Source organism: Vanellus vanellus (assembly GCF_965231255.1).
Source record: "Vanellus vanellus genome assembly, chromosome: 1".
NCBI lineage: Eukaryota > Metazoa > Chordata > Aves > Charadriiformes > Charadriidae > Vanellus > Vanellus vanellus.
Genome location: NC_138905.1, coordinates 68096780 through 68121864, shown reverse-complemented (window position 1 = coordinate 68121864; position 25085 = coordinate 68096780). Strand labels below are relative to the sequence as shown.

The following is a 25085-nucleotide window of genomic DNA, read 5'->3' as shown; positions in this document are numbered from 1 at the left end:
TGGTCTTGTAGGTGACATGCTGAAGTCCCACAGGGGTCCCACCACGGACCCCAGCTGAGTGATGAGCCTTTGCGCAATTGCCCTGCACTCCCACAGCAGCTGCAAAATGATGCAGGTTGGCCCCATGCTGCCTGTCCCTGGGACCAGCCGGTGCACGGGGCCAACCTGCTCTTCTGCTGGTCTCCCAGCCTGAGGATCAGAAATGTATAGAGGGAAAAAGTTGTCTGGTTAAAGCTGAAGTTGGTCACCTTTGGGGTTGGTTCCCCTGCCAACTCACCAATGCATCTCAATTAACGTTGCTTTAGATGTGTAACCAACTTGCATTTGTACATGTGGCACACGCTGTGTCCTGGCTCTTAGTGGTCATAGCTGCTTGAGTGCATGTTTTGCAGTCTCCAACACCATGAGCTGAGATCACACCTTGTCCCGCATCTAATCGTTAGGGAGTTTGCGTCAAAAAAATCACAGCTGTTAAATAGACACAAGGAAATGCTGAATTTACAGGCTTGATCTTGTAAAGCCGAAAGCCAAACACTGAAAGCTGCAATCATAGTTCATCACAATTAATCTCAGCCAGTCACAGACATGTCATTTTTCCTTGTCCCGTAATTGCCAGCACTAGTACAGCTGAAATTTTCTATTCCACTTTCACCTATTTTTATAAACAAGGGAACAAAGGAAACCACTCTTTATATACATGTATGTCCTTTGAGAGGGACATCTGTGCTGAAAACAGATGTTAACCTCTGATCTTTGCAGTAATGACCTTTAAGAGGAACCTGCTTTTGCCTGTGCATCCAGGTCACATAACCCCCCCTCCCCTTAAGCGCAGACCGAGAGTTGCGCAGGCGGGTGGTGGGCAAAGGAGTCAGTGCTTGAGCGAGGCCTTAAAACCATGGAAGACCCCGATTTTTCCAACTTCATTGGGGCAGCTCAGGCCTGAGGTAGAACAAACCAGCATCAGTGGTTATTTTTGAAACTCTTGGCCAAAGAGAGTTGCTGGGAGAGCTGTTCAAAGTGTTGTACCGTCCAGGTTGTTCCTCCGGGGGAGTGGAGAAGGAAGGGTCCAGAAAACAGAGTCCCTTCACTGGTGGCTGAGGAAATCCCTAAATCTCCACTTCCTTTTTGCTGGGATTTTAGTCCCAGCATCTCTCTGACTTGTGGCCTTGCATGCGGCAGGTGCACTCCAGGTGTAGCAGCAGGGGCTACCCCGCACATGGTATTTGATGAGATTTAACCATTTGCTCAGTTTCCTGTCTGTGACCTTCTCCTTTGCTCTCCCTTCCGCCCTGCTCATTTTCATTCTTGTGCCTCCCTTCTTCCCCACTATCATCTGTCCAGTGGAAATTGTCTACCTCAGCTTTCTTCCTGCTTTTTTGCTTCCACTTGCCCTTAGTCAAGCTCTGCCTGATTGACGGATCCTCTTCTCCAGCATCTCAAACTCATCCCATCCTTAATGCTAGAAGAGCCTTCCCACCTCTATTGCACGTAGGTTTCCGCTCTAGTGAGAAGGCAGGGACGGGATTGTCCCCTTGCGCTCATCCCGTGCCTCAGAAATGCCGCTATGGGCAGGTCCAGAGAAGCAGCCATATCTGCACGTTGAGTTTTTTATGTCAGTTTTTGGATACCAGCTGAAAAACACGCGCCATGCTTGGTGCCAGTGATTCCTCTGTAAGAACTGCTTTTGCGCCATTCCCACGGTGCATGACTTCTGCTGACCACCACTCTGCTCCTCATTCCTTTTGACCCACCCAGTAGAGAGGACACGTGCACGGCCAGGGGGTGGGATGCTCCCCTCTCCCCCCATGCTGCAGCTCAGAAGGGGATCCTGCTCCCCTGTGCTCACCTACCTTGCTCCTGCCATGTCTCTGTCCCCTTGCCCCCCCCAGCACCTGCCAGCCTCTCCCTCCCACCACGGGCAGCCGCTCAAAATAATCCCCCATGAAACCTCTTAATTCTAAGGAGCTATTTAGGGAGCTGTGCTCAAATCCCTCTGAAATCCTCTTTTTCCTGAGGGCTGCGAAAAATAAAATAAATGCCATTGCCCCCACCCTCTGCCACAGCAGTGGGGGCTGAGGGAGGTGATGGGAAAGGCGGATTGCTTTGTTGCTGCTCAAGTGCCGCTTCCCCTGGAGGTGTGGGTGCGATCCTCTCCCCCTGGAGAGGGGAGCTCTTCCTGCTGCCGTTCTCCCAGATGTTCTCCAGCAGCTGGCAGCTGGTTGTGAAACACACGTGCAATGTCCGCAACACCATACTGATGCCGTGTGGCACTGTAAGGCTTCGGCTAGCCAACCGCCGCGTAGCTTGTAGTGTCTCCACAACTCTATTAAATGATGTGTTGGGCGCAGTTGTGCGGTGCGTTGGGGGGTGCCCTTAAAGCCAGTGTCGCTCCAGATGAGCAACTAGTCCTTATCCCTCTCCTGTCCCGGGGGGATTCTCTTTGGATTGGGGGATGCTGGTTGCATTTGGTGGTGATGGCCAAATGGGGAGGGGGTCTGCGCCACTAAGGGGTATGGCCGCTGGGGTTTTGTTTGTATTGAGGGCAGTGGCCCCATGGGCTACCAGCCCACTTACGGCAACGGAGCTTGCACCAAGCACACCACCTGCTCTCCTCAGGAGCTGAGTGTGTGAAGCACAGTGCTCAGCGCTGGATGCCAGTACTGGCAGTGGAGACCAGGTGGTGTGTCCATGCGGCGTGTTTGTCCTCTCCTGGTGTCTGATCCTGTCTCTGTACAGCTCCAGCGATTGATCAGAGTCCATCTGAGCAACTCGGGGGTAGGAAGAAAAAGCCTGGAAACTCTGAAACATACTGATGACATGTGGGAACTAGCTCTTAAAAATGAGTGCAAGAACCATTCTGATCATTGCACTGCTTCAAAGCCCTTGGAAAGGCAAGAAAAGAGGTGTCAAGGGAAGGCTGAAAGATGGGGGCTCCCGTGGAAACCGGCTACCACCTCCCCCTCCACCATCTTGGCCACTGCAGCAGCCCTCGGGTCAGGTACAGACCTGCTCAGAGCTGCGGGGTGGCAGTGACATTGCCACCCTGGCCCTCAGGGTTTGTTCATCCCATCAGGAGCAACCCCCGGGGCTGGGGTCCCTCCCTCCAGTGCATTGGGTGCTCTCTCCAGCGTAGGTCCCCCACGTGTTCCCTCCTGTGCCCCAGTGGCACGTGTTTGGAGGGCCGCCTGTGGGGCTGTGTGACATTTCCCCTGGCTTTAGTGCTCGCCCTGGCACGTCCCAAGGGACTGGGACCCATGTGCAGCTGTTAAACACTGGACAAAGGGTTTTGAGCCCCAGGGCCATACCCATGGGGGACCCCCAGGTGGCAACCCCCAGGCGGACATCTGAGAGAGTGGCAAGGGACCATCCTGGTGTCCCAACCGCCGCGCTGGCTGAGGCAGCACTGCCAAGGGGAGCACAGGGCTCCTGCCAAGCACCTGTCCATCATCCCTGTGATGCTGTCAGCCGGGAAGTGTCTGTGTCTGGAGACGCTCGGGAGAGGTTAGTGCTCCCCGTGCTGATACCTGACGGCCGTGATGGTGATGGAGATGCCTCCCGACAGCCTGGCATGATGCCGCTGCGCTGCCAAGAAAACAGCACCAGCCTTTGCTGGGGCCCTGGGGAGCAGCCCTGGCACCTCGGCTCGCTGCAGCCTGGCCACGGAGGCAAAGACATGGCCCCTCACATGGTGGCACATGTCCTCACCAAGGCCCCTGAGGAGTAGCAGCTCTCACCCCCACAGCTGCAGGCCTGTGCAGAGCAGCCATGGAGGGGTTCATCCTGGCCATATTCCTGCTCCGCAGCAGCTTTCTCCAGAGGCTTCTGTGGGAGTCCGGGTGTTTCTGCATCCAGATGAGAAAACCCAACCCAGCAGAAGGTGTCTGAGTCACCAGTGTAACGACAGCAGGGGGGAACCAGCCTCAGAGGGCCCCATAGCCACAGCTCAGGGCAGGTAACCTGCCTGGGGGGCACTCCTGCCCGGACATTGCATCTGCTGTGAGCACAGGGGCCACCGGCAGAGCAGGCGTCATGGTTTAACCCCAGCCAGCAACTAGGACCACACAACTGCTCGTTCATTCCCTTCCCTCTCCAGTAGCGTAGGGAGAAGAGGGAGAAGGGGAAAAAAAATCAAAAAAATCTCATGGGTTGAGATAAAGACAATTTAATAGAACAGTAATGGAAGTAATGGAAGAGGAGGATGAGGATGAAGACGAGGATGATGATGATAATAATAATAATAACGGTAAAAGAATATACAAAATAAAGTGACACAACGCAAGTCACTCACCACCCAATGATCGGTTGCCCATCCCGTCCCAAGCAGTGATCACAAATTCCCACCCCCAGCCAACCTCTGTTTATACATTAATATACATAACTATATATATAACATACATTTATATACCTCTATGGTATTGAATATTCCTTTGGCCAGCTTGTCCTGCCTATGCTCCCTCTCAGCTTCTATGGCAAAAAGTCCTTGCCTAATGTAAACATCACTTAGCAACAATTAAAACAATATGCATTATCAGCATTATTCTCATACTATATCCAAAACACAGCAGCTACTAAAAAGGAAATTAACTCTATCCCAGCTGAATCCGGGACAGCAGGGCATGGCTGCCCAGCTGGATGTTTTTCTGCCTTTGAAGGCTGCGTGGCTCAGAGAAGGCTCTTGGCCAGTTTGCATTGCGTGGTGCTGTTTGGGAAAACACAAACACCCCCCACAAAGCAAAACACCTGTGAGTTTTGTGCTGACGCTGCTGACCCAGCTGCAGATGAAATCTGCCCCGTAGTTGTCTGGATAAAGGGTTCTTCAGTGTAAACTCAGCCCTTGCCGTCAGCCTGAAGAGCGCTGCCTCCAGCCTGCTCAATGGCTCCAAAGCTGCGTACGTAGTCTTGGAGGTACATCAGCCCCTGTGCTGGCCCTGGGAGACACGGGGCCTGGACATGGGGGACACCCGGGCCTCAGCATGCAGGCAGTGCTGGCCACTTGCCCTGCTCGCTGCCCCTCCCTGAAGAGCTCATGTGCCTTTCGGCCACAGCTCGCCCCTGACTGCATACCTGAGCCCGGCCACCTGCCACCCCAGGTTTGTGCGTCCCCCTCTGGCAGACCATGGAGCCAATGCATGCGCCTTTAAAAATAACTCCTCAGTGGGGACAAGGACAAGAGACAGAGAGGGATGAGTGCTCTCAGTGGGAGGGGGACAACATCCCCCTCTGCCTCCCCCGACAGTGCCATGAGGTCTCATCTGAGTGGCCGCTCCAGGTCACCGGCTCATGACACAAACTCTTCGATGTATTTTTTGAGCACGTTTGGTCCTGCAGGAAGGAGAGAAAGAGACCCGGCATCTCTGTCCCCTCTCTGCGCTTACTGCAAATGAAGGGATTAGGAATTATAATCCAAGATTCTTATTTTAAAGCGGCTTTTCAGCTCTGCGAGGGGAACTTCAGCGTGATGCTCCTAGGGGAGCTGGGTGACAGAGCAGCTGTCACAGCCCCAGCCACCACAGGCGCTTGGGCAGCTGTAGCTCAGTGGTGTCCTCCAGGGTCTGGGAGCGGCTGTGTGGGGCGATGCTTTGGCAGGGAGGAGGGTGCGGGGGAGTGTGAGGGGCTCTGCAGCCCGGGGTACAGGGGGTGTCCCACAGCTGGGCACCCGCCTTGGCACCACAGAGCATGTCTGAGTGCTGGGCAGGTGTTGCCGATGGATTTTCAGGGGATTCTGGATGCTTTGAGCTTTGAAAAGAAAGAGGGGGCTCTTTCTATGGGGGGGAGGGGGGCAAGTCTGTATTAGCCAGCACCATTTAAACAGGAGCGTGCTGGGTGGGCAGCACAGCCACGGTGAGAGATGTGCTGCAGCCCAGTCCCCCCGGCAGCGTCCCAGCCAGCGCCCGGTGGGGTGCCACACGCCTCCAGCCCCACTGGGGTTCCCTCATTCCTGGTGGCACCACAGTCCCCAGGATGTCCCCCCCAGCTGTGGGGCCTCCTCTGCAGGGCAGAACCTTGGGATCTCAGAGAGATCAGCTGCTGCTGGTCCCTCGCAGCAGCATCTGCTCCCGGGGTGCTGAGTGCCAACCTGCACAAGTCCAAAGCGTCCTGTGGCCCCTGGGAAGCTTCTGCCTCTCACTGCCAGCAGCATCTGCCCCGGAAAGGCAACGTGATCTTTCTTCCTTTGCACTTTTTCCCCCTGCTCCTTCCTCCCTCCCACTGCCTTCACGGCAGACCTGTGCAAAATGTTAGCAAGCTGCTGGTTTTTTTTTCTTCACAGGCATCTCTGCCGCCTTTCCCTCTGCTAATTATTATAGCAGTGCCTCTTCTCGGGCAAGTCGACAGATGGCCGGGGTTTTATCTTTGAACAAGCTATTTAATAAGGGCTCCTGCTTTTCCCTTGCACATTTCTTTTCTGGCCGCTTGTCCCGAGCTGCTGGATGGGTTGTCCTTTTCACTAGGCATGCCAGAAGATGTGAGCTGAGGCTGAAGGCCAAGGTCAGATCCCGGGGGATGGGGTTTTTTTCCTTCCCTTTAGAAAGGGAAGATAATTCTGCCCGGGTTCATGTGGCCCTTACTGAACAATGCTCTCCCTCCCTACAAAAAGGGATGATGGAGAACCAGTTCCCACAGGGAGGTGAGAAGAGCTGTGTCAAATGCTGGGTCCTACGAGGCAGACCCTAAGGGGGCAGAAAGCCGATGTAAGTGCTGAAACCAGTGCATTGCTCACTCACACCGGCTGAAATCCATCTCACAGCGACCGACCTGTGCTCTGGCTGACGCTGCCATCGGCTGCATGGCTTTGCTGTGGCCCACTGGGTGCAAAGAAGGTAATTCCTTCTGTAGGCGGAGGGTCACAGGCTGTGAGTGGGGGGACAAAGGAGAGCTGAGGTGGCAGGGATCCGACAGACAGTCAGTGGGGCTGAAACCTCAGTTTCAGAAAGCTCAAGCTGAGATTTCCCCTCGACTGTTGCCGACTCCTGGGCTCTGAAGGGGCTGTACAAGGACCCAAACCCTTATGAACCTGCTCCAAGAGCAAGGGGAAACCTTCCCTTTGCACGAGAGCGAAGACTGGGGAAACAGGAGGAGGCTTTGGGCACCAGCTGCTTTGTGGCAATGAATGCCTCAGTGGAGACACCAGCACAGGGCACCGGGCGCTGGGAGGGCCAGGCTCACTTCAGTGACGTTTTCCCTGTTTTTAGCAGGCTTTCTCTGCACTTGGTTTTCCTGAAGAGCTGTCAAAGCCAAGTGTCCTGGGGACTTGATACCACGATGACCGAGCTGCTTGGCGATGGCTGCCCCAGTGAGAGGGTTAGCCTGGGTCTGGGCTCCCTGCACGGCAGGTCTGTGGCACCGCTCCCTGTTTTATTTCCCCCTACCTTTATTTCCCCCCGCTGCCTAAGAAGCTAAAGGTGGTTTTGGCGACTTTTCTTGCCTTTTACTTGGATGGTTACAATAGTTGTAACATCAGCTGTCCCAGGTTGCTCCTATTCCTGCCAGGGCTGCTAGTCCTGGCGGGGAAAAAGCCCTGCTCATAGCATCCCGGGAGGGCCGGCATCCATCCAGCTGCCGTCAGAGCCCAGCTGGCCGCCCCCCACCCTACACCTCGCATTGGCATGGCCTCCTGGCACCGAGCTTTGCTGTTTCGGGCTTAGCCAGAGCCAGCACAGAGATGCCTGCTCAGAATATACGGGTTTGTGTTTTCCTATGGGGAACACGTTGTCCTCCTTCTCCTGTGCCGCCCAAATACTTTGCTCCGAGTTTTTTTTTCTACAAAGTATAATGAATAGCTCATTTCAAAAATGCGGCGAGGGGAGGAAGAGGGAAGCAATTTCCCTTTCGCAGGCAGCAGCGGGAGGCGGGAGGCTGCGGAGGCAGCTGCGGCGGGGGTGTACCAGCAGCGACGGTGGCCATGGGAGGTGTGAGCATCCCCGTGCTGTCGGTCGGGCTACACATCATGTGAAGGAGCGTCAGGGCACCCACGGCCACTGCTGGTGCAGAGCCCTGCAAAGCCGTCGCCTTTCAGCACACGTCACCCTGTCCTGACCCAGCTCCTTCCCAGCCAGCTGTGCTAACGGCACGGGGCGGCAACGGAAGGACACGGGCGGCTTTAGTGCCCCGACGGTGGACACCAGTTTGCAGCAGGGTGTGGGAGGAGGCTGCCCGGTTCCCTCTGATTTAGCAATCGTAAATTCATGAGAGTAGCAGAGGGGTCACCGGCTCAGGGAAAACCTGGGCGTGCAGCTGCGCGAGTGGAGGAGAGGGGTGATTTCTCCTGTTGCTGGCACTGCGTGAGTCCTGTTTCATCAGCAAGTCTGTGAGTAGTCAGCATGAGGCTTCTGCACATTTGAGATGAAGAGCTGAAATGTACTGAAAAATCAAGCCTTCCATAATGGGAGGGTTTATATGGAACATCAGGATGGGTACATTTCGCTGAAAGTGTTTTTGCTGCTACAGCCTTGGCCCTGCAGTCCTGTGTAGGAAGATACTTCCCTCTCTCCTTCCACTCCCTGTTATTTTTTTTAAAATGGACTTGATATTGTTCGGGAGACCCTACTCTTCATGAGGAGGAAGGATTTGGAAGACAGGACACTTGTTTTCAAGAAGTCACTGATGACCGTGCCACTCTGTCAGACCCCAAGGCTGGAGCATGGATGTTGCATAAAATGAGATCCTACACTACACGCTTGAGAGCAATCCCAGCTTGTGGAACACATGGATTAAGGCAGAGAACATAGCTCCTCAGCCAGCTTTTAGCCTCAGTTGCCCTCATTAGCTGCAGGAGAGAGGCTCCAAGACTGGCCAAGTGTGACAGAACTCCTAAACTGGTTAAGTCCCGCAGCCCTACTCACCAGTCAACCTCATCCTTGAGACACCTGCTTATTTTCAGCCACCTTTCTTAGGTCAGGCAGGAGTATGGGCATGACTCCAGGTTGCTTGACTCAGCATCTGGGCAGTGACTTACAGAGGGGCACCTCTCCTCCAGCAGCTGGTGGTGACAGGAACCCTCAATCTGTGGGGAATGGCGGATCCCAACTCTGTGATCAGCTGTCCCCCAGGCACCCCTGAGGCACCAGCACAATCTTTCCAGAGTCCCTCAGATGAGGTGGAAAGGGGCCCATCACACCACACACACAGCAGTGACATTGCAGGCACCGTCCCCTCGCTGATAAGGGACTGTGATGTGGACAACTTTGGGTTTGTGGTAACCTTCTGGGTTTGGTCCCCGAGGGCTCCACTCTTTGCCTTGGCCTCGGGATGGGTATGTGATCCCAAGGACAGCGCCTGGGAAGCATGAGACAGCAGACTGGGTAGGGTTGAGTTTAGTGGCAAGTCGTCTTCTGCATCTGGCTTGACAGGGGGTGGGTGGAACCCAGTTACAGCAAAGCACTTGAGGGATGCGCTTAATTTAAAGTCCATCATAAAATTGCATCTCAAAATTCTCTGTGGACAAGAGCGCCATATTTTGATCAACTCTGAATGCACTATCTATATGTTATTGCAAATTATGTATGCTGTATACATATAACAGTGTACAGCTACAATGGGACAGCTGTGGTATATGCTTTTTGGATTGTATTCTCTTTGTACCAGCACTATCTATAGGTGTCTACATAGTATCTGTCCCAAAGGGACCTGCCATCTTCCGATTAATAATAGTATCTGCACATTGGAGCAAGTTAGGAGTATTTCACATATAGACAATCTGTTTTTATTGCTTTCATCTTTACAGCCAGGTGTGTGATCTAAACATCAGGCAGAAAGTTCTCCAATAATCTTCTGTTTCAAAACATCTTAGAAAACGACTGTTTGGGATGGTCTGATTTGTAATATATCTGTGGCACACAAAAACATAAATGGAAGCCTCTGAATCCTTGGGAAATTTCCTGTCTGTGTCTCAGAGCGATTTCTGTCCTCCCAAGTGTTTCACCATGGGCCTGGGGGTCTAAGGGATTCTTTGAAGCCAGCAAAGAATTTGCAGCCTATAGATAGGGTTTTTTTAGCAGGGGCAATCTGAACCCAGCATCTATTCGACTCAGCTAGAAAGGTGTAGGTTGCCTTCCCCCATCCTTTGCAGAGGAGAGCTTGCTTTGTGTGCACATGTTCATCTCTGATCATCTCTCTCATCCCTGTGCAGAACTTCACAAAGGTCAGTTTCATTAACCTTGGGGTTATGCTTTGTGTAAATATGCATGTATGGCTGATTTGCATGGGAAATGTCATTTTCCTTACGTGTCTCCCACCCAAATGTTAACCAAGCCTGAGCCTACGTAGCTTGTGAGATGTGCTGCGATGGTAACAGCAGCCAGCACAGCTGTCCTGCTCAGGCAGCGCACAGCTGCATGTGCCCGATATACCTTTGTACAGCACGTTCAGCTGTGTGGATAGCAGAGGTGCCTACATGTTATCTGCCATATAGTCCTACGTGTTGGCAGATGGTGTGTGCATTGACGCACGGTATGTGCTGATGTCTCTGGGTGCATGAGTTTCTCCGCGGCCAGCTGGTGTCCAACACATGCATTGGCACATGCGGCTTGTGAAGTTGCTCTCCTTGTCGCAGCGTGCGCGTGCAGCAGTGTGCACTGTGCATGGGCGTGCAAACCTCCTCCCCCAGAGGTGCAGGGCTACACTGACGTGAGCAGAGGGTTTGGGGCTGGCTCTCCTGCGTGCTAGCAAGATGGAAGGGAAGGAGCTGCAGCACAGAAGGGCTTTGCCTTCCCGTTTTCCTCTCTGCCTCACTGCAGGGGTAAATTTCACATTGAGTTGCCGTCTCTTGGACAAGATTATTTCTTCCTGGCTTCCTCTGGATCTGATCCTCCGAGAGCCTGAGCATTGCACTAGCTCCTGCTGCATCTGACGAAAAATCAGCAGTAGCCGCAGCGGGCCACCCCCGAGGCCAGCAGGAAGCCACGATGCTCAGCGCTCCTTGGGAGCACAGCCTTGGTGTGTTGCCCATGTGCTGATGGAGCTCAGGGACATAGGAGGGAGGCTGAGGCAAAGACGACATTAGCGCACAAGTGACATATCTCAATATAATTTCTAAAACTCTATTAATTGAACAGATAAAATACCTCTGATCTATTTTTGTTATTTTGTTACAAAATATTAGCGATTTGGACTCTTTGCTAGGTGTGACCACACCACTTTTCTCAAAGGAAGCTTTTCTTGGTGATATTTACAGCAGGAAACAGGTACAGACAGACAGGTGCTTTCAAAAGCCTACACACAGGTAACACTTCTGTTGTTAGTTTTTTAAAAAGACACATTCAGATGGGGTTGTGACTAGTGTTGAAGAGCTGTGTGACTTCAAAGCTGCTGTCCCAGGCGTGGCTGTGAAAGAGCGGGCAGGACAAGGACAGCTCTAGCTCACGAAACACTGCCGGCAGTCCCTGGAGCCTACACTAGCACAGTGAGGCAGCTGGTGGAGTGGGAGATGGAGGAGCTTGCTCAGCAACTTGCATTTCAAAGCAGAGATTCTGCCAAGCAGCAGCTTCCTTGATTTAGGACTCAGATTTGTTTTGGAGACCTCACAAACGTGCAGATAGTTGCCTTCTGAAAAACATGTAACAAAACTCTTACAGCTCAGAGGCCCTCAAATATTTCCAAATCTGGTGGTACCTTTTTGTGAAGAAGTTTGAGTATTGATGAAATTCTGGTTGTGGACCATACCCACACCTTTCATCTACGGGGAGGAGAGAAAACATGAACAGTGGGATGCTTTGAAGGTCTTGCAGAAAGCACTGTGTTGCTACCACAGTGGCCCAGACCATGGCATTAAAAGTACCACAGCAGCTGACAAACACTGCATCCAACCCAAATTGTTTGCACTAAGCTTGATTCTCCTGTCCCATTTTTCCATTCCTTTGCTACTGGTGTGAACAGATTAGTTTCAGTGGACTGCACCAACACGAGCAAGAGAGAATCTGGACAGAGCCTGACGGTTTGAGTAAATGCAGCTCTGTAGACCTCAGTAACACCTTGTTCGTTTCCACCATCCAGCAGAGCCACCTTCTTGTTTGGCCACTGAGTACCCGACGCTCACTGAGGAATACTTTTTACGGGGTTTCTCTTTTCTTTCTCCCCCAACCCCCCCAACCCCACCTCCTTTTTTAATATAGAAGGATATGAATTTGGCAGCAAAAAGCCACTGGTTCATTTGGGTCAATCTAATCTCTGCAGCAGCTTCCTGCCTGATCCCTCCACCTGAAAGATTGTGCTAGGTTCATGATCAGAATCACTGCTGTCAGGAGCTGGTGATTTTTCTTTGGGCTGGTCCCTCTGGGCGAGCTGCGGTATACATTTTGTCCTTCATTAGGTTGTCGCTGACATGCTCCTTCTAGCCTGCACCCTGTCAACGATCAGTCTGTGTGCAAGGGTGTCTATTCACAGTACTACTGCTACACTGAGTCTGTGTGTCTTGCTTGCATGTGGGAGGGCTGTGGGAGCAGACAATACAATAGATCAGATGAGGCGTAGACATGCTTTAAAGTGCTTGTCATACTTCGAGACCACCTTCAAAGGAAAAAAAAATCCGTATTTTGAAGTGAAGTCCAAAGGGCTCAGCTACACAGTAGAAATCAGAGCAACCTGTTCCACAACCTGGAATACAGTGGTTTGGTGTCTCTCCAGCTAAACCTGACAGAAGATGTAGCCAGCAGGCTAGAAGATAGCAAGGGTTAGCTGTGTTTGCTTCTCTGTCCAAAGCTCAAGGCCAGCAGTATCCTTTTTGCAAGGTCATGAAAAAGCAGCCAACTCACCCTGAGAGACTGCTGTGCCTCAGGTACCTTGGCACTTCAGTTAACTCACTTCCATCCTTCATCCAGCAGGAAGAAGGGAGTCTCATAGAAGCTTCCCTATTTCTTCTTTACATTCTTGTTGCTCTCCCAATCAATTATTAAAGCAGCAAACCTCTCTTGTAGGAACTTCATAGACATTGTTATAAATATTTTATCTAAAAGAATTATTTCATCAAGTACGTTAAGGTTTTTGTTGTTGTCACTTCATGTTAAATGTCAAGTAAAATCTAATTTATTTATTTTAACACACACAGAGATCTTCAGTGGCTCACTGCACTCTGGGAAAAAACAAACAAACAAATACTGCCATTCCTCTCAGACAACGAAGTAACTGCTGAGAAAGGAGAGCAGTGTCAGTGCCTCCTGGATACCACCACCCCTTTCGCTGCAGCAGTGAATAAAAATAAAATGGCAGCCCCATGCTATGTTGACCAGATAATGGCAGAAGCCACATGTATGCTTTCCCAGGAAGCTACGGGCAGGTCGGATGAGATCCCGGCTGCCATGAGGCTGTGGGGTGTCCCCTTCGAGGGAGCCAGAAGCAGATCAGGCCAGATGTGCCTGACAGTTGTCTGGAGGGTGAGGGGCTGAGCCCTGGCTGGGGGTGAGGACCTTTCCCTGGGCCCAGTTTTGGGATGTGAAGCATCCTCACTGCCCTGGGGGGTTGGCTAGAAGAAAAATTCTCCGGTCTGGAGGGAGACTGGACTTCTGTTCAGGGATTTCTTACAATCTTTTCTGTCTTCTGCTTCCACAGTCCTCCACAAGGCTGTGACTGTTGGCTCCTGGTCAGTACATCTGCTATTGCGTATAAAAGTGGCAGCCTAATGCCCTGCTCCAGAAAGCAAAGCAAACAACCTAGGCAGACCTGTTGGCACACCTAGGTACATGGGTCAGGCTCAGAAATAAGGGGACCTGGAAGTGAACAGGCTTCTGCCCTGGAGGTCTTCACCCCAGCCCCTCTCTGCTTCCCTAACTCCAGCTGGGCTTATGCCCAGGTCAAATACGTGAACTCTTTTATCTGAACATTTCAGCAGAGCCAGCAGACATCCAAAGAGCACTGAGGGGAGCCAGTCCCTGATGCACCATAGGTTTTCTCACTGGCAATAGCCCAAGAGATGAGCATACTGGCACAATCCTGCATCTGTCTTCACTGTCCCTCTTTCCCCAACATTTTGCACATCCCCACCACTGCCAACAACTCCTGCCACTCCCCACCCAATGGCTGTGTCATCAGCACCCAGTGCTCATATCTTAGTTTGCATGGGAGGAAGAACATTTCTTTCTTTCCCTTTTAAAATAAAATAAAAATAAAGGCCCTAAAAGGCATTCTGTCCTATTTTAAAATCCTAAAGTTTATCTTCTTAAGCCTCGAGGGGAGACAGAGTGAGTGAGTGAGACCAAAGCCTTTAAGCTAATTAATACCTTCCCCTCCCTACTGCTCAAAGAGATTTTTTTTTTCTAAAAATACATCCATAGCCCATTTTTAATGCCGTCTTCCTTCACATCAATGTCCCCAGTAAAGCAGAGGAGCTGAGCTGTCATCTCTATCTCAGGATCTTCCCCTCCCCTCACTTTGAAGCTGGGATAGGGAAGGAGAGAGAAGAGGCCTTCGAGTCTGCTATCTGGGCAGCTTTCCTATAGGAAGGGCAGATAGAGGCAAGAGTATAGCCAGGCAAGAGATACAGATGGGATCTCACATGGGTGCCCTCCCAAAAGCTCCTTCCCTCTAACACAGGAGGAAGAGCCCAAATGAAGGGAACATCCACCTCAGAAGGTAAACGTAACACTTGGCTTTGCTTTCAGAATATAAAAAAGCAGGTGGGCAGGAAACACAAAAACAGTGAGAAGGAGGAAAGCAGAGGTGGGTCTGTTTTATGCTAGAGAAGACAATCTTTGTGTGTGTGTGTGTGTGTGTGTGTGTGTGTGTGTGTGTGTGTGTGTGTGTCTGTGCTGAGGTGGGAGGGCACCTCTTGGCGCCATCTCTTTGGAAAAGTACTCATCCATTCCAGAAAGAACCTTGGGCTTAATCCCTCCCATCTGCTCTCTCCAAACTGCTTGGTGTTTCCATTAGTAAGCATGCGCCATACATACGCTACCATACAGGTGTATTTACATGTGGTGGGGTCTGCTAGGTCTCAGCAGAGGTCTCTGGTACAATGCTCCAAAATAACAACAGAAAGAGTTTTGGTGTTGAGAGTGAGCCCATCTTTGCGTTGTACTGCAGCTCAGGACAGTCCCTCCTCCTCTCGAGCTCTCTTTCACTCGTGCACTCCCTCGCTTGGAACCGGCTGCTGCAAGGAGATAATATTTGAAGAGCGATGAGGAGAAAGCATGGCAAGTGGTACAAGTTCTTAGCTCCAGCTTAGCAGGCAGCAGCAGTGGTGGCAGGGGGAAACTCCACCCCCGGGAGTGCCCCAAGGTCGGTCCTTGGCACGGGTGAGTCCGTTTCTCTCCGAGGCTGGTGAAGTTTTGGGGTGGGTACAAACCTATGGCCAGGTAAATGCAAGGCGAGGAAGGAGGTCAAGGAGTAGCAAACGGAAGACACAGTGCCTAGAAAGCAGCAGGTCATCAAGCCTCTTGGGAACAGGGCAGCAAAGTGCTACATGGGGACGGCACGAGCACGGGAAGCCAGCTGGGCTGGCAGGGTGTGAGGATGTGTGAGCATGTAGGTTGGCAGTTTCTATAGATGGCTCCTCACAATTAGCATCATCTTGAGGGGAGACAGGGTAAGAGTTAGGTCGTTCAGCTGTTTTTTTTTTTCTTTTCTTCTTCTTTTACTAAAAAATAAATCACAAACTAGATCTCTGTAGGCAGAAAGGGTCCCCGGGAGGCAGTGGGGAAGGGAAGCAGGGAAGTCTGTGCTGTTTTGGTGCTGGTGGTGTGGCTACACGAGGCTGCGTGAGCCACTGGAGTACCTGCGCCTCTGAAGCAGGGAGCTAGGGGGGCAATACTGGTGGGGGTGGTTGTAGGGAGGTGGTGGAGGTGGGAGGGGAGGCTGATGGATCAGCTTCATGGGGGTCCCGGGGAGCCCACTGCCCACACCACGCCAGGGGGTGGAGGTGCAGGAATCGGAGGTGACGTAGCGTGTCAGAGTCTGGTTGAGGGCCGGCTCCATTCGAGCGAGGCACGGCTTGTCCAAGACAATGACTTTGACAATCTGCTGGCACTGTACAAGTGTCCCCGCCGAGGCGGGGTGCGAGGGCACCAGTGCTGTCTCCAGCCGCTCCCGTGGCATGTTAAGACGTGTGCTGGGCTGCATTCCACTCTCGGGCCCCAGGGCGGAGTTGTGCTGGTACGTTTGAAGCCTGTTGTGAATTGACACCTAGTTTAGAAACAGCCAAAGAAGCATTAAATGTTACAAGACTTTTCCCATCTGCTACTACTGGCTGCCCTGAACCCCCGCCACCATTCGGCCTCACATGCATTAAACCCTCCCCCCCTCAAAAAAACAGAACAGGCACAACCTTGACTGCACAGCCCCCCCCCCCTCCCCAGTAGCCCCATCATCCCCATCTAGGCCTAAGTGCCCCTGTCCTTTCCATCACGTCAAAGGCAGCAGGGCCAGCGTTCCCAAATCAGTGCAACTTTGATTATCCAAACAGCACAGAGAACGCATAATCAACTCTAGGAGTGGAGGCGTCCATGAATTCTCATGGTAATGAACAGACCTCGGAGGTCATGCCCTTGTCCCCACCAGGAAAAAGGAGAAGGGAACCAGACAGCAAGGTTTCAGATAATCGAGGTTGTACATTTCAGTAAAATGACAGTAGCTGAATCTGAGATAGAGAGAGACAGAGAGACTGAAGCCTTTCCCAGCTCCCTGCCTTTCTGAGTAGGAAGGTACACCACATGACTGGATAATCTGTTTACAAAGGAAAAAGCAGAAATCTGACATACTCTAGCAAAAGGCAGCTCCCTCTGATCCATTTGATGGTTTGTCAGTGAAAGGAAATGATTTTCAAAAAAAGAAAAAAGAAAGAAAAAATGCCCGTCTAGCTCATACAATGATAAAAGAAATTCATGATGAAATGGCAGCAGATTAGATAATCTCAAAGAAATGGAAATGCTCCTCTGCTGGCAGAGTATTACTTGGGCAGCTGAAAGGGGGAAGGGAAGCAAGAGGTCATCAGGGTCCTCACAGAGAGATGCTGATAACGGAGTCAAATAAGGGAGCTCACTGAGTCCAGTTTGAAAAGGAGGAGCTGGCCCGGACTGGAGGTCCCTAGGGGGAAAAGCGCAGCAGGAAAATGGTGCTTCCCGAATGGGGGATGAAGTTATAGTTCCTTCTCGCAAGGATATGGGCTGATTCAGACCCCAAACCAGAGCAAAGTTGCCATTTCAAAACGGAATGTCACTCAAGTAACAAACCCTGGGTAGGAAACAAGTACTTGCAGGCTGGCATGGCACTTCCAGCTAGTCAGGGGTACAGATGGGCAAATGGGACAGTGGGGGTGCCCTGACAGTCTGGCATCTTGGGCAGTAGTGCCAGCAACTGGGAAGGAGAAGCTGTGGAGTGGCCAAGGTTCCCACCATGCTGGAACAATGATGGGCTGTCTGTCCCTACTCAAGCATGGAGGTTGCTCAGACTCACTGCACAGCAGGATGTAATAATGTGTCACTATTTATTCAGGCAGTGGAACATCCTATCGGAATAACTTGTTGCTGGGCCATGAAGTGCTAATGCCATTAGGACAGCCATTCTTCACAAGGAAACACTCCTCCCAACAGTAATAGGAAATTGGCTGGGAGAGGCATCTTCCCCAGGAAGGGGGGGGTCTGCAGGGAAATGGGGCGCTCTTCAGGGAAAAGAAGCAGCACCCACTCCCCACAGAGAAGCCGAACTCATCAAGTAAATATAGTAAATATAGTATGACAAGAGGGGAAAGAACTACCCTGGAAAAGGGCAAATTCAGGCCAATGGAGATATTCCAGACAGGGAGAGAGTAGGAAGTAGTAGATAAGATTTTCAGTGTGAAGATAGTATTTTCCTGTTTCCTCACAGGCAGTGGGAGTATGGGTGTCTGTGAAGAAACAGGCAACCCACTGGATGCTAGACATCCCTGCAAAGATAGATGTACACAGGACAGCCAAGCTCCCTACCTAGGACGGTGAAGCTCTAGGGAAAGTCTCTGTTATTCAATGGCCGTGCTTAATCCCCTTTAAGGGGGGATGGAGAGAGAGAGCTGCAGAGATTGTGCAGGAAAGCTGGGCTGCGGGGAATTTGCATGTGATGCTGCATGGATTTAGCATGTCAGGGAAGTCTTTAGTGGGGTTCTCACTCTCCCCATAAGCAGTGGGGTGGGTTAGTCTACAGCGTTTGGGAGCTTGGTCCATGAGGGATGTTACAGTTATAAAAACGGATTGAAAATGCTTTGAAGTTTAGTTTGGATTTGAAAGTTGTATTACCCGTCCTAGCAGTAACTTTTAATTGTATCTCTGGAAATTGGTAAAATTGTCAGTCTGGCTGGGGAGGCATTGATTAAAACCTGAGAAAAGAAACAACAGAGAATGTGAGAAGAGCTGAAGTGAGAGAGAATTACTTACCTCAGCTGCTCTGCACTCTACTTACCTCCACTGTGCTGTCCGAGACCTTCTCCCCCAAATCCTTCTTGCCTTTGAAATAAAACAAAAGATCTCACTCCTGAGGTCTGTACCTCTAGTCAAGAGCTGGCACTCAGACTGTGGACTGGAAAGCTAAAGGGAGAGGTGCAGGGCCAAACAAGACTCTTGACTGCAAGAACAAATCCAGACCCTCTTGCAACACGATAGCTGCTTAGTGGGGTAGGAAGAGGCCCCTTGGGGGTCTTATCCTTAGGTCCTGATCTTAGAGCCATTCTAGTGCACTTGATTTTTTGCTGGCATTCAAGCCAAGGCATGAATGGACACAAAGCCTTTAATACAAAGAGGCTGGTCCAAAGTGTTGGTGAAGAGGCTGGAGGAAGTTAATAGCACAGTTACTGTGTTGCATCAGTTCAGGGAAGAAAAAGGGGGCCAGGTTCTCCAGCACTTACATAGGCTCCATCAGTAATGCCTCTTTGCCAGATGTTACAGCTACAGACTGCATAATGAGACTTTAATGGCTCTTCTAGGGTATTTGAAGAATGCATATGTTCTCATATTTCCACTATTTGCCCAAAGCTAAAGGCTACAGAACTGAACATTTCTTTTTGCAGTTATTCTCACAGAAGTCAATGAGAACACATTGCAAAGGCAGTACTGCTTGACCAAGAGAAGCTAGGTGTCCTCTGACCTGTTGGAGAGCCTTGCTTAGACTGCAGTTCCATCTGGGCTCCATTGGTCCTTAATGAGAGAGTCTTTGCCCCTTGCTGTTTCTCCAGCTCCCCTGCAAGACAGACATATAGAAGTGAATGAGGAAAGGGATGGAGGGAAGGACACCAGCATATTGAAGGAGCAATATGGGAAGTCAGCAAGGAGAATTAATGCAAGAAAATGACCAGAGAATGCCAAAAAGGGAAGGAGAGAGGAACAGGCAAGAAAAAAACAGAAACTAGAGAAGACTTGACATGTGGAGGAATTTATGTATCTCCACACGAGCTTCTATGTATGACCGGCATTTATACAGAATGGGTTATTGCTGCACAGAAGGGGACCACTGATGCTGAGCTACTTTGGCTCATCAGTTTATACACAGAAAGGCCATCAAAGGCTACATGGACATCTAATGTGTGTAAAACAGGTCACAGAGGAACACAGTGCAGACTGCTTGTCCCCTACACATTCCTGGAGTGACAGACAACTCTGCTAAGGCTACCACACCTGTCTTGTACTTCCCAGCTATCTACAGATCATATTTGCATAGGCAAAGGAGCATAGGACAGAGAAGAGTGTTCTGGGTCTGACAGTTTAAGCTTCACTATTCCAGGCCACTGTATCATACACTCTGTTCCATAAGCATCATAAGTACTTAAGTTCTTCCATTTCTCCTGATGGTGGGTGGTCACAGAGCCTGACTGCTTTTTCACCCCATAGGTGAACACAAGAACAATACTGTGCAAATTTGTGCTACTCATCCTCTTTCCCCCTGTTCCTCAAGAACCTGTTTCTTTTACCCTTTCTCCCTTGTAGACACATGCAGTGTGATGGCATGGGAGTGTGAATTGTATTAGAGGCCCTTACATTCAATTCGTATCTGCTCCAGCTCTGTCACTTCTGCTATTGACTCTTTCAGATCTTCCACAAACTTCTGCATTTCCTCAGCACCAAGAGCACAGAAGTGTAGTACCTGTTTCTTCTCTGACCCCGAAACTGGAGTCACCAGTGTGATGCCATGGGGGTAATCTGTAAAGAAGATGTGCCAACAAAACAAAGAGGCATTAGGCATTAGGCATTCTTGCTGGTGTAGCTGGCTGCCTTGGTACCTCTGCAGGACAGAGAGTTTTCAACGTGAGTCCAAAGGAATGGCACACCTAGAGTCTGTCACACTGCAAACTGTGGGAACCTGCAGCATTGCAGCCCTGAAAGGGAACAGAATGGCCAAGCTGCAGCAGTAAGGCAAGTGCCACCAGCACCACAGTGCTGCCAAAACCAGAAAACACTAGCTTAGTTACACTTAGTACAACATTGGCCCTGGGAACCCGAACACAGAGGTAGGACTGTAAAGCCCTTCTGAACTTGTGGAGGAGTAAACAAGAGGCCAACAACACTTTTTCTTCTGTGCAAGATGCAGCAAGAGAGGTTGGCTTCTTGAGTCAAAGCCAGAACAGCCATTAACACCCACAGTGGCGGGACTTCTCCCCAGTCTGTACTTCCATCAGCAGAGAAAATGGCAGGGGCGTTAGCACAGCATGGGTGGGGAGCTCATTGTGCTGTGCAGAGAGAACAGTAAAGAGAAAGATGTGGGTTTGTAGATCTCCACTTTGTACTCCCCAACAGGCAAGACACACAGGAATGTAAATGAAAGGGCATGCCCGGAGAGTGAAAATATCACAACAAAAGGCCTTGTGTTTTAAAGATCAGGGTGGGTGTAGGGAGGTGGTGGCTGGAAATTCAGCCAACAGAAGCAGGAAAACGAGAGTGTGCAGAGAACTTGCTACGCTTGTGACTGGACTTTCTCTACCTTTTGCTCAATGGCCAGTGATTTCAATCCCTTTTCTCCTTCCCTCTCATCTTCCTCTACATTTAATTTCTTTCTTCCCCTGTCCTGCTTTCTCTTCCCCTCCACTTCTCCTGCATCTGCCTGCCTTCTCACTCTCTTCCTTTATCAGTCTTTACCAAACAAATCAAAGGACCAACCTGCTATTTGCTGCCAGCCATCAGCTCCCCCTGTTTGTGTCCCAGAGCCCTTTTCCCACCCTGTGTCTGTCTCATCTTTTCAGATCACAACCCCTTTAGGACATCTGCTTTTCTGTGTCTGCAGGGAATACACAACAAGATGCCTTGGCCAGAAGATCCTTGGGCACTCCCAGGATGGTTACGATACCCCTGAAAGCTGATCCCAGCTCTGATGGTGTCTCCTGGGGATGCCTAGTTATGAATGACTCTTTTGTAAATACAGGGATGTGAAAGCCTCTGCATGCTGCAGAGGTAGGGTGCTGAGAGTGACTCATGCTGCCAATAGGGCAGAAAAGGATGTAAAAAACTTAGTATAGCCACAGTGCTGCTACAGTCTTCTTTCCTTGCAGCATGTTCTGCAGGGGTTCAAAATACCCCAGTGGGCATCAGCCGTGCTTGTCTGGGACTGCTGTGCAGCCCCTCTGCCTGCACCAGCAGGAAGCCTGCCTCTTTTTGGAACTCCTCCACCACACAACCAGCCTCAATCATGACACATCATGGCTCTATTCCCAGACCATCAAGGTCAAGCTGACTAGGGCTGGCCTCTCGCCATGCTTTGGTGGGTGCTGTTCCAAGGGCTCTGCTTCTGTCTTGGGAAGCTTTCAGCACAGCACAGCACAGTGCAGGAGGCAGCAGCAGCACCTGAGCTTTTATCAATGTCAAAGGTAGAGGTGGGAGTTGTGACTTTAGGCATGTGGAGAGAGGGGCTAAAGTTGGCAGCAGCAGTTTTTTCAGCGAGGTTCTCCACCAAAAGTTGGCTCCTGTGAGCTCAGTGAGATATATCTGGGGATTAATTCCCTCATTCCTCCCTACCAGTGCTCTCCCTGCCGCCATGACAAGCCAGATCCTTCAATAAGCTTAAGTTCAGCCCTTCTGCAGGTGCTCAGACCTAGTGAGAAGTACCAGGAGCCTGTTCTCATCAGACTGTAGCTGCACAGTGATCTCCTCAGCACCAAGCCTCAGTTTTCTCACCTTCACTTTTAACCCCGATGAAATCTTTCTTCTGATGCAAACTCACAATGGGTGGTACAGCCCCCTCCCTCCTCCTTAATCCCTGCCAAACCCCTTCAGGCAACCGAGCAGCAATGGACTTACATTCGTTCTCAAAGAGATGGAACTGCATCCCTAGCAGGCCAACCGACTTGCAAAATGTGTATGTTGAGGAGCTTTTCTTCTTGGGGCAAAGCTTGAGGATCTGTTAGAGGGAGAGAGGCATCATTGGGCAGGGTGCTGGGGAACAGTAAGACAAGAACAATGCAAACTGCTCAAAGCAAAAAAGCTTTTTGCAAGCTCTGTTAATTGTAATTGTAATTGTACATGGGAGTAACACTTGGTGACTGACAGGCATTTTGTCCAGAAAGCTGCCTGGCATGCTGCACTTGTAACAACAGTTCTGAAATTCTGTATGCACAGCCCTGGGGCTCACTCCACTCTCTGTCTCCCAGGGGTGCTGGCTTTTTGATGCCCACATTTCTACCTTTGCAAGGTATTATATAATTCTCTTCACTGACGGCCAGATCAAAAGGTGAAGGGAAGCCTGTCAGAAATACCTTAGAGCTGGGAACAAGAGCATATGTGAATGCTGCGCTGCCCTCGCTCCCTCAGCACTAGTTCTTATAGATGTGATTTATCTCATGGAGTAGAGGTTCACAACTGTACAAATGGGTGCAGAGGAACAGGTGGGGAAAGCTCTCTTGTCCTCTGCTCCTACAAAAAGGTTTGGTTTTAGCCTTACATTTGCAACATCCACAGTTTCTTTTTGCCATTAAATTCAGCAGAACTTCCATCTTGTTCGGCCTCCTCCCAGTCTCAGTGTAACTCTGCCTCCCCTCTGAACTCAGTTGCAAGGTTGCTGGGGCAGGACACTTTTAAAAGTACTATACGCATTTGGGGCTCCAGTAAGTAATATCTGCTCTCCTGCAGCCTTTGCAATGTTAGAAGGCAGTGGTTGTAAAGTGTCTGACAGGAAAGATTTAAAGTGCATGGGAGGGCTCTGTCTACTATAGTACAGACAAAGAAATGAACCTCCCTTTCATGAAATGAACCTCCCTGCCGGCAAAGGCATGAGAGAGAGCAATGACATTGCTTGGATGGCTGTGGGATGTGACAGTTTGTTTTTTCAAGGGTTAGAGGAGTTTTAGATTTGGTAGGTTTTTTAACAGTGAAGGATCCAGAGCTGTGTCTTACAATGTTGGTGGACCAGGAGATGGTCTGTCCTTAGGACAGGGGGGAAATTGATGTTGTGGACTGGTTTTAGATTTCTTTATAGAAATCAGGGTGATTTTTATCACTGCAGTGTCTAATTGCCAGTGCACACTCACCACCAGCAGGTCATTGAAGAGAAAAACTTCCCTCTGGTGAGCTGCCTGCTTCTGCACTTTGTTCACATCAGTGACTTCGTATAAGCGGCTGCAGCAGACCAGCCGGCGATGGGGCACAGACAGAACCTGCAGAAGACCCACAAGAGCATGCAGAGGCTGAGGGAAGTGTAACCGTGGATCTCGTCCACCCTCAGCCTGTACAACCTTGCCCAGTGACAGTAGCGCAAGCCAATTCTGCCCACTCTGCCCACTCAAATCATCTCCTCACCACCACTCCTCACCATCATTTTTCCTGCTGGTGCAACAGCAGAGACAGCTATGCCTTTGTCATCTGGATAAATCAGAGGAGTGGGACAGGCTATAGGCAACCCTCTTGCTCACATGTCCTATCTTCATATATCTCTGGCTTCAAATCACTGGGTGACTGCTCATCCTCTCTCACTCCACTGGACATCTGCAGGTTTCCTGGACTTTGAGAAATTATTCTGCTCATTTTGGGTAAAAAGCATGCATGATTTTGCATTACAGATTGATTACTGCTAAAGAAGCTGTCTCCGCATTTCGGGGTCTCTTAACCCCAGCAATCCTTAGGGAACGCATTAGAGACAGACGGGTGAAATTGTTTTCTATCACTTTTCCTTCTGCTTCCTACACCCTCAAAAGGCCTGAAAGTTTGAGACACTGCAGAGCTATCACTGGAGTATTGGCAGGCAAGACCTGCATTGGCAGGCAGGACCTGCAATGAGACTCTTGGGCAAACAATTACCGCACCAGATACTGTAAACTTTGGCCAAGGAGATCCTCCAAAATTAGGAAGGAATGAGATAGCAAGGAAGAAAGTGTTTGGAGAAAAAGGAGTGAATTCATCAAGACAAGCAAGGAAAGTATTACAGAAGAGGAGGAGGGGCATAGAGCAAAAAGACAGAAAAGAGGGCAGTGAGGGAGGTAGGGGTGAGAGAGGTGAAAGGGTGCCAGAAGGGTTATGGATGCTTACCGTTTTCATTCCAACTATGGACTTCTCCACTTTGGTGACATAAGTCACATGATCTTCATTGGATTTTAGCTCTTTCTGCTGGATCCTCTCATAGATCCCCACAACCAGCTCCCGTGGGATGTCAGCACCGTCATCCACACCTGCCAAACACAGAAAATGTCGGGCCAGCTAGGCAGGGAGAAAAGGAAAGGGAAGAACTGGTAGTCCCTGACAGGCAACTACTGACTGCACTGTGCAGTGCGGGGAAGGCTGAAAAGAAAGAGCAATACTTCTCTTTAGACTGTCTTCTTTCTTCCTTTAACACATCTAACGCACTGGCGGGAGAGACTGACATCTCTAAGGCCAATGCAGAAGATTTCATTATTCCACTGTTCTGCATGGTGGCTCCTTTCCATGTGTTCCCTAAGGTTTTATAGCCACAATTTCGCATTCATATATCTTGGGCCACTCAGCAGCAACCCCTGCATTGATTTCATATCATCAGAAGTGCTAGACATGGAGGAGATCTATGACGGGATTCAGCTGCTCCTCCTGCCAATGCAAGCGTCAGCTCTCCTGTTTGCTTGGTGGCCTCCACCATTTTCCTTCTGTGATGTCTCCTAGGAGTAATACTTCCCTGTTATTCTATCTGTGATATCTCTGTCTTGGCCCTGTCCCTTTCCCCTTTTATATCTCCTTAGATAACTCTCCAAA

General features: G+C 50.5%; 1 protein-coding gene across 1 annotated transcript in view; it reads right to left on the bottom strand.

The window, feature by feature from the left end:
• Positions 1-15669: 15669 nt before the first annotated feature.
• Positions 15670-25085, bottom strand: part of IQSEC3 (IQ motif and Sec7 domain ArfGEF 3) — a gene marked incomplete at both ends in the record, with an annotated part of 106550 nt that continues 97134 nt past the window's right edge. Inside the window, 7 exons of the mRNA XM_082489175.1 lie at positions 15670-16107; positions 18355-18398; positions 19036-19128; positions 19923-20084; positions 22173-22272; positions 23399-23524; positions 24393-24532. Of these exons, the coding sequence (XP_082345301.1) occupies positions 15670-16107; positions 18355-18398; positions 19036-19128; positions 19923-20084; positions 22173-22272; positions 23399-23524; positions 24393-24532 (1103 nt within the window). The remainder of the gene's footprint in view (positions 16108-18354; positions 18399-19035; positions 19129-19922; positions 20085-22172; positions 22273-23398; positions 23525-24392; positions 24533-25085) is intronic.